Source organism: Phacochoerus africanus, chromosome 13 (assembly GCF_016906955.1).
Source record: "Phacochoerus africanus isolate WHEZ1 chromosome 13, ROS_Pafr_v1, whole genome shotgun sequence".
In the NCBI taxonomy this organism is placed as follows: Eukaryota; Metazoa; Chordata; class Mammalia; order Artiodactyla; family Suidae; genus Phacochoerus; species Phacochoerus africanus.
In genome coordinates this window covers 66,664,881-66,673,946 of record NC_062556.1, presented here as the reverse complement: position 1 = coordinate 66,673,946, position 9,066 = coordinate 66,664,881, and the positions used below count along the sequence as shown (strand labels likewise).

Sequence of the window (9,066 nt, the reverse complement as noted above, 5' to 3'; positions counted from 1 at the left end):
CACCTATTTTTTCCTCCAGAAGTAAGTTGGGACTCATAAATTTATCAGTATTGGCTGACATGCAAAGCCACTAAATTTGGTACAAAAGGATAAAAACACGAATTTTCATCCTGTGTAGACAAAATGAGGCATTAAAAAGGTTCCTCCAGGAATTCCAAAGAACCGTTCATGCTAAAGTTAGTGATGAGCCCTGGGCTTCCCGGTCACATCACATCGTCTTTAATACCAACCTTGCCTGCTTGAGTCAACTTCAATCACTTGTTTGCCCGCTTCTGGAGAAGAATGCAGTTGGTCTGAAGTTGACTGATTTGCACCCATTTACCTCTTTCAGGACCTTAGATCCCTCTGCTGGTACATCCGCTGACTTCCCTCGAGAACATTAAAACTGGAAGCTAGGAAGCCGTGAGCGCTTAGGGCAGTGCTCTGCAAACACCGGACTTGCCGAAAAACACGTACCCATCTTCTGACCACACGAGTCCATCTCAAGTTAGGCAGGCACAGTATGTTTTAAACATGTTTTAAGAACAGTAATTAAAAAGCAGAAACAAAACACCTGAAACGCTCCAGCTGCCTGACATCAGGCCATGAATGGGCCTTGCAAACTGCATTCTATGTATGAAATTAGAGGGGCTGTCCCACCACATCTTCACTCCAATAGGAAGACAGGATAGGAAGTAGCTTCAAATTTCCCCACGCATGTTACAAAAGTGTAAACCAGGTACCCACTGAAGCAGTGATTTTTCTAGAGAAGTCACTCAACAGTGTTTGTCCTGCCAGATACAAAAGCTTCTGGGCTGAAAACAAAGAACATGCCAAGGGTATTTGCTTCCAAACAAACCGTCTAAGTATAATTTATTCACTTTCTATCCATTTCAGATTTAGTTTTAATAAAGTAATGCAAATCGTTTAAGGAAAAAACCTTTAATTTTAAATTCTGATCTAGGCATAAAATTCATTTTTGCATCACGGTTAAATTCAATACAAACTATAAAAATGTTAACACTGGAGTTTCAACAGAAATCTAGTAAGACCTCTTAGAAAAATTATTTAAAGAAACAACAGCAAGTCATTTACTGCTATGAGGTTAATACATAAACAAAAAAAAAACATTCACACATTTTACTGAACTTATCAGTAAATAATTTCAGCCATAATACTTATCATAAAGTTAAAGTTTGAAAGTTGTGTGTGGCTCCATAGCAATTACAATTTGCAAAGAAAATACTAAGCCAAATCTTTTTTATCTAACAGGAACAGTGCTAGCTTTAAAACGATTGGTTGAAGTTTGCACACCAATTGTGAATGCAGCAGGTGTATCATAGCCTAAATTCAAGTGGAAGATGGTAAAAACAAAATGATTTTAACTTTCAATTGCACACGGATATTAAGGGCAAACAAAATTCGTTATTATTTTAAAAAATATTATTCTCATATTAAAAACATTAAATGAATGAAAGCCAGACAGTACTGAATTTTTACACAAACTTCTTTTGTATTTCAATGTTGTTTATTGAGGAGTGAATGAGACTACTGCCAGACATGCCAACGACACTTCACATTCAAGGGCTGGAAGCTGAAAAGCTTTCCAAACTGAGTCACTGCAAAAGCCTTTTGGGAAGAAGAACCAAAAGTGACATAAAATAACATCTTCATGCTGTTGTTTTCTTCTTCAGCTTTTTTTCAATTTGGGGATCTACTGCTTTGCTGGGTAGAAAGCTTCTACCCTACAAAAAACTCACACTCCAATTAATAGAAGTAACACTAGGTGTAGCGCAACTTGGTTGTAACACACATCTATGGTGAGGAACTGATCTTAAAGCTGCTGTGTTTTAAATTTCCTTATATCTAATGCGAAAAATTAATTGTATTTCCCTTTCACCTTCACACGGGTGGGTGATAGCAATAGAAAAATACTCTTCGTGCTACTGCAGGGCTCACGGGAACGTCCTGGGTGGTGTGGGAGAAACCCACTTCGACACCATCCGGAAACCCAGCGCGTCTCGTCCTGATGCTTCGGCTTTGCAGAAGAATGGCCTACACACAACTCTACCGTTCTTTTGCTCAAAAAACAAAACAAAGAAACCTAAACAAAAGGGTAAATGTTTATTTGGAGTTGGTTTTCTGGTGGTGGGATTAAGGCCCTTCAAGCAGAGTTCAGGAGCTCCTGTATGGCCGCCTGCTGCTCGGGGCTGAGCTGTGCTATGCATTCAGTCCACAGGCCTCCAGACGTCTGGGGAAAGAAGACGTTCACAGGGTTAGGGTCGGCGCAATGGTCGCTGAGAAGCACTTTACAAGCATCATTAGGTGGACTGGAATCACGCCCAAACACTTCCTGGCCAGTAGACTCATTTGAGGAACATCATTGCAAAAGCAAGGAATCTTTTCATTTCTAAAAAGTTTATTTCATTCATAGTAAGTCTGTCTTCATTTCTGCACAGATAAAGTTACACTTTAGCTTTCGATGACACCTTCAAGCAATCTATACACATGAATTTAGGTAGGAAAAGTCATTGAAGAAACTGGTAACCAACAGCTTATTACTATTAAAATCTTGTCTTTTTCATTCATGGACTGCTCAAAAACTTGTACCTAATGAGTAAGTACTAATAAACACCAACTGGAAGAGTTAAAATGCCTCCAATTTAAGAGGAAGGTTTTAGTTTCAATAAATAATGAGAACATATGAGTAAATTATATTAAGTATAATCCATTTGAGACGTGATGGCTAGAGAATATGAAAATGAAATTCGATGGATTTGTATTTCCTTCTTCTGACAAAGAAGAAGATGAAAAAACAAACCAAAACCAAAACCAGAGCTCTTGTGGTTCCTCTTCTCCAGTGTAACCAAAGTGGCTTACCTGTACCTGGCGAACTACATTAGCCAGACGTTTGGCACAAGGATCTTCATGTTTAATTGCCTCATGCATCTCTCCTTCTGCAATTATGCTGAATATTTTGGGCAGATTGGTATTGTTGGGGCCAAGAACAATCGGGTGATTACTGACGAAAGGAAGAAAACCATTATACATGAAAACCATTTGAAGAAATCACTCAAGCACTCACACTTTGCTCCACCCACCTCCCAGCACTAACTGTTCTTTACACAATGGTTTTGCACTCGCTAAAATCAACTGCCTTTTAAGTTCAGGAGGAAAACTAGCCAATTTTAATCATTAGCTTTTCAGTCTCTTCCCATGTAAATTATGAAGAAACCAAAACCCACAAAACCCCCCAACTTGGCTCATGGTTCCTGGCTACTTTAAGGGCCAAACAACAGATGCTCTAAGTGATTTATAAATGACTGGTGACTTACTAGGAATAAAGAAACAAAAAAACCCAACATAGTACTAAGAATAATAGTTTCTTAACACAAACTTTATTTACTACAAAATGGTTTCTAGAACAAATCTGAATTCAAAAGATGTGGGCATTTCAAATGCAAACTGGGAAATAAACACCAGTCAAGTTTAATGGAAGAAGCCTAAGGGTGAATTTAATTAGAATTCCAGTCTTTCACTAAGAAGGTGCCAGAATTACTTTCGAGGAGGATGATTAAACAGCATGATGAAAAACTGGTCTCTTCTGGGTCAGGAACAGGTAAGAAGTATCCAGAATGGCTGTTATGTTCCTTAATGGATGTTCTCAGTGGGAAGACTCGCAGTATTTGTATGAACAAGAACTTAAACTGGTATGAAGGAATATAGCCATTAGCCTATTTCTTCAAACTCCAGATGAGTGGTTGCAGCCTTCGGATTTATTCATGAACTAAAAGTAGTAATTCATAGTGACAGGGCCCTGATCTGTCCAAGTCCAGGGAAGCATGAACTTGAAACAAGAGACCACCACAGAAGACATCTTTGATCTGATAGCTTCTAGAGCCTCCAGCTTGTTGCGATTCTTAGACTTAGACATACTCACAGGCACAAAATAGCATTAATGATGCCGGGAGTCCAGGGCCAGATCTTGACTGACTATCTGGTATATTTCCCTTATACCACTGATCTTTGAATCCAAAGAAAAATACCAGTATTTCAAAGGGCCAAATAACAGTACAAACAATGTCCTTTGATCCCATTCTACTAATAAACGGTATGTCAGTTACATCCCAAGAAAGCTGATGAGTGAGTGGGGAGGCACGAGCGGGTTAAGGATCTGGTGTTGTCACTGCAGCAGCTCAGGTTGCTGCCGTGGTGCTGGTTTGAACCCTGTCCTGGAAATTTCCACATGCCATGCAGACCAAAGAAAGGAGAAAAAAAAAAAAAGAGTTCTACAATGCCACATCTGTTGAGCCTAATTCCATAAAGAATAACTCACCACTAGATCTGATTATAAGGCAGTCTTAACTGTGACACAACATCTTACCCTGATTTATAAAGGCAACATCATTATAACCTATATGCCCGAGGGCTGAGCACAGCAAGCATCACTGTTACATGAAGGGGCAGGTAAGACGGTCTCCCTGTCCCCTTACCTTTCAATCAGGTCGCACAAATAATTGAAAGTCTGAACAGCTTCTTCTTTATCCTCATGTAGTGGAAGCCAAGATAGCCAATGTGGCAGGACTTCTTCCACGTTCACACAGTCAGGCTTGAACTTCATAATCTTCCCCACTGCCGAGATGCAGTTCTCTGTAGCGTTGACATTTTCTTTGGTCTTAGAATCAGCAGACTGAATAACTCTTACCAGCAGCGGAAGGGCTTCTAAAATACACATTTGAAAAAAGGTCCAAGCCCCACATTTTCACGCGGATGATCAGAAAGAATTCCTTTTACCGTTGGTTCAGTTGTGGATTACACTGAGGGGACGTGCAAGTGCACGGCGTGTTGTGTTTTCCTGGCTGCAGACTCAGAGCCACGGGGAAGGGAGAGTGCCCCATGCAGCCAGGGGCACCCATGCGCTACTCACTTACAGGTTTACGCCCCGATCACTGCGGCGTACTTAACCTTTTAGAAGCTGCCTAGCTAGACACCTGTGCTCAACTCACAGGGACCCCAGTACGCCTTAAAAGTACACCCCCAAACCCCAAGGACTGTGCCCTGGACCCAGGGAGAGGAGGCTCTGGTTCCAAGCTGATTTCATTTCCATCCCTATGAGAATGAGGATGGTGAGTCCCTAAATGCTATGGACGAGGTGTGTGAAAAGGGGGAAGAGAAGAGCCAGGGTATCATGCTTGGGGCCTGGGAAAGGAAACAGGGTGGGGGCAACAGGGTTACACATGCATGTAACCAAATAAGCACACGCACCTGTGCAGAAAGGACGGTAGTTGTCTCCGCCATACTGTGCCATGACGCCGAGGCCATACGCAGCCGCCTGCCTGACTTCTGGGCTGCTGTCACACACGTACTGCAGCATCGGCCTTAAGAAATACTCTGCGTATTTAAATGAGGCTGGACTACAGTGTTCTACGACATCATCGAAGATGCACAATCCCCACTGTCGGTCTGGCCATGGTCTGTGTGGACACTACGAGAGAGACAGTCCTTTTAGCTTTGAGGACTGGCGGACACCAAGACTATACAGAAATAAACATTCCCTACAGACTGTCATCTCACCTGGATATTCCTGATTCGGGCAATGAAAAATAGTAACAATCTCTTCTTGTGAGTAGCAACCCTCAAACTACTACCAAGATTTGATAAAGTACTGATTAGATTTAAAAGACTTGTGTGATTTGTCACAGAATCTCACATGCTGACATTACCAAGTACCAAGAATTGGCAGCAGCAGCCACCATGTATATATATTTGTGTGTGTATATATATGTATACTTTACAAATAAGGTAACAGCAATGCTGTGTTTAAAAAAACCACCATAGTTCAGAGTTCCTGTTGTGGCGCAGCAGAAATGAGCCCAACTAGCATCCATGAGAATGTGGCTTCGATCCCTGGCCTCGCTCAATGGGTTAAGGATCCTGTGTTGCTGTGACTGTGGTGTAGGCTGGCAGCTGTAGCTTTGATTTGAACCCTGGCCTGGGAACTTCCATATGCAAAGAGTATGGCCCTAAAAAAGCAGAAACAATAGTTAAAGCTGCAGATTTAACTTTATATTACCAACTCAACAGAACATCATATGTGCCTAAATCATTTGAAAAAAAGCACTACACTAAAAAAAAAAGTTACAATAGGAGACACTAAGAAAGGTATTGGAGAACACTCGGTACTATCTTTTGTAACTTTTCTGTAAATTTAAAATTATTCTAAGATTAAAAGTTTATTTTTTTTAAAGTACTGTACTCAATATCATAAAACACAAAATGGAAATCCAAAAGAAAGATAAACATCTGATGATGATCATTTTTAATTTATAATACATTTTATTTTTACTTATTTATTTTTTTGTCTTTTTAGGGCCGCGCCCATGGCATACAGAAGTTCCCAGGCTAGGGGTCTAATCAGAGCTACAGCTGCCGCCTAAACCAGAGCCACAGCAACAGCAACGCCAGATCCGAGCCGAGTCTCTGACCTACACCACAGCTCATGGCAATGCCAGATCCTTAACCCACTGAGTGAGGCCAGGGATCAAGCCCGCAACCTCATGGTTCCTAGTTGGATTTGTGTCTGCTGCGCCATAACGGGAATTCCTATAATACGTTTTAAATCTATGATTGCTGGTTGTACATAACAAGGATCCTAACTGAATTTTCCAGGGTCTACTAAAAAACAAAAACAAACCCACAAAACTGTAACCATTTTTGTTTCTGTTAATTTAGCAGGGTATAGATAATCTGAAATAATTAAAAACCACTTGTATTCTTTAGAATGTATTATAAATTAATCTATGGAAAACCTAATTAGCAAACTTCAAGCATATACTGAGTGAGAAAATATCCAGGGCGATGCAATAAACTTGGTAAATTAAAGCTGTAGAGTAGAAAAGCGTTACGATTTCTAAGATCCATTTTAACTTGAAAGTGAAAGTTTTCAAAAGCTGTAAGGAAGATTCCCAGGTCAACTGTCTAAAACAACTGTCATACAGATGTGATAAATTCATTTGAGTAATAAAAAAATAAATAAAAAAACCCAAAATAACTGTCAAAGGGAGATAACACTTACAATTAGGTTGACGATTAACGGAAGCAGCTGTTCAAACCATGGTAACACTTTTTCCTTGTAGCTACTGAATATTGAGTGTAAAATGTCTGACACTTTGGTCAGAATATAAACATCATTATCATCCTAAAATAAAACACATACATACCCATATGTATTAAAAAGTATCTCCACTCCTATGAACAGTAACATTTATTACGAAACACCTAAGAGTAGAAAATTAAATTTCTCATCACTTTCTTAAGGACAGAGCAAGAGTCCGCACAGAAACTGAGGTCCCCCCAGTAACGGGTGTCATGTCTTGCCTGCCTTAGGAAAGAAAGGCGTGTGGCGAGTACTGCATTTACTGCAAGTACTTCTTCTCTTGGAACATATTTTGAAAATGTATGGTTGACAAATTATTTCAAAGTCCTGAAGCAGAAGCATTTTTACTTGAGTAACTGTTCTCGTATTCTGCAAGATCATTTCTCATTTTGGAGTAGAGTGGTGGGGAGGTGTGGGGGTTAGTTACTTACAACACCTCACCCCTGGCAACAAGGTCTATGTCAGGTGTGACCACCTGCAGAGGGCTGGGATGAGCTGCACGTACATCCAGATGGCTACACGCTACCGAGTCCAGACCCTAAATACACGGCTGAAAATGTCTGCTGGTGTGAGGCAGTTTGTCGGTGAGAGTTGAGCAACACGGTGAAAAGTGGGTCAACCACTGCAGACACACTATTTACAAGGAAATCTGTGTAATTCCAGTGGAAAGACAGCTGACAGAGGAAGCTCTGGCCTTAAGTCCAAGGTTGTCAACAGTGTGGCTCTAAGCAGTTATTTAACACCTGACTTGGGGTTCACCCCTCTTTAAAATGGGGAAGCACCACCAAATACAAATGGCTGCTGTGAGGAGCGTGTAGAATGAAATTCGAGGTGAATGCAAAAGCACTTCCATACATGAGTTATTGCAACAAAATGCACACACAGCACCCAAAACACAAATCGGCTAATTTCAAATTACTTATTCTCTAATAAGTGAAAGACATGTCAGATTCTTCTGCTCAAGATTATGGATAAATATATCTTATGGGAAGTCAGGTGAATTAGAAACTCAAGCACTTACAAATCCTGCAGATGCAAATGGCCATGTAAATTAAGTTCTAAAGGGAGTAATTTACCTCATCTTGTAGTGATTCTTCCACCTGTTCATCATAGTCTTCATCTTGTCTTTTAACTAAAACACACCCAAATAAATGTCTTTTTAAATGGTCGCCAAAATGGTCAAGGATTACTTTAGCAAATAAAAGCATGGGAAACCTACCTTGCCGCAATTCTTGATTTTTGAAATGTTCTTCTAGTTTAGCTTTCAATATACCTCCCAACTCTTCAAAGTGTTCATTATTAAGGCAACCGTCTCCCATGACTTCAATGCACTACAATGAGGTGGAGGAAAGAAAGCAACTCGTAAGATTTAAATGTTTTTGGAGTCAAAAGTTAAACTCCCTTAAGAATCACATGGAAGCATGAGAAAAATTAACATAACTCAGTACCCTGGAAGCTTAATGATTAAATAAGGGTTTGCTGCCATGCCAGATTTTAAAGAGAATTTAGAAACTATTTTTCCTTTAAACATGTCCTGAGCATGCCTTAAGTGCCAGGAATTATGCTAAGCTGAAAAAGACTAACCAGCTTCTAAGGAGCTCAATGACCACAGGCATGCTCTGTACAAAGGCGGCATTGGAGAAGGGGTAAGCCTGCATTACAGCGGAGGAACTAAGAGGAAAGGCAATGGAAGCACGTGTTCTTTGGAAAAACAGAAGAACATGTGAACTTCAGGAGTGTAAATGGGGACAAATAAAGATGCTGAAGAATTTTTAAACTCAATTGTGGAGCAAGCTGTGGAGCTGTGAGCAACGGGGATGAGCAAGAATATGGGGAAGGGGAGTGACTTAAAGAGCAAGTTAGTGCTTGAGAAAAGGGTAATAAACCTGGGAGGGAAAGGCTGGCTTCTGGAGTAAACCGACAAGAAGAGG

The 9,066-nt window shown here is 40.4% G+C and overlaps 1 protein-coding gene across 1 annotated transcript in view; it reads right to left on the bottom strand.

Moving 5' to 3' along the window:
* Positions 1-1,468: 1,468 nt before the first annotated feature.
* The window catches only part of IPO5 (importin 5), a 41,467-nt gene continuing 33,869 nt past the window's right edge, over positions 1,469-9,066 (bottom strand). The window contains exons 20-26 of the mRNA XM_047755932.1: positions 8,355-8,466; positions 8,212-8,267; positions 7,055-7,177; positions 5,245-5,464; positions 4,473-4,701; positions 2,860-3,001; positions 1,469-2,230 (exon numbers count right to left, since the gene is read on the bottom strand). Coding sequence (XP_047611888.1) covers positions 2,144-2,230; positions 2,860-3,001; positions 4,473-4,701; positions 5,245-5,464; positions 7,055-7,177; positions 8,212-8,267; positions 8,355-8,466 — 969 coding nt within the window. The 3' untranslated portion in view covers positions 1,469-2,143. The remainder of the gene's footprint in view (positions 2,231-2,859; positions 3,002-4,472; positions 4,702-5,244; positions 5,465-7,054; positions 7,178-8,211; positions 8,268-8,354; positions 8,467-9,066) is intronic.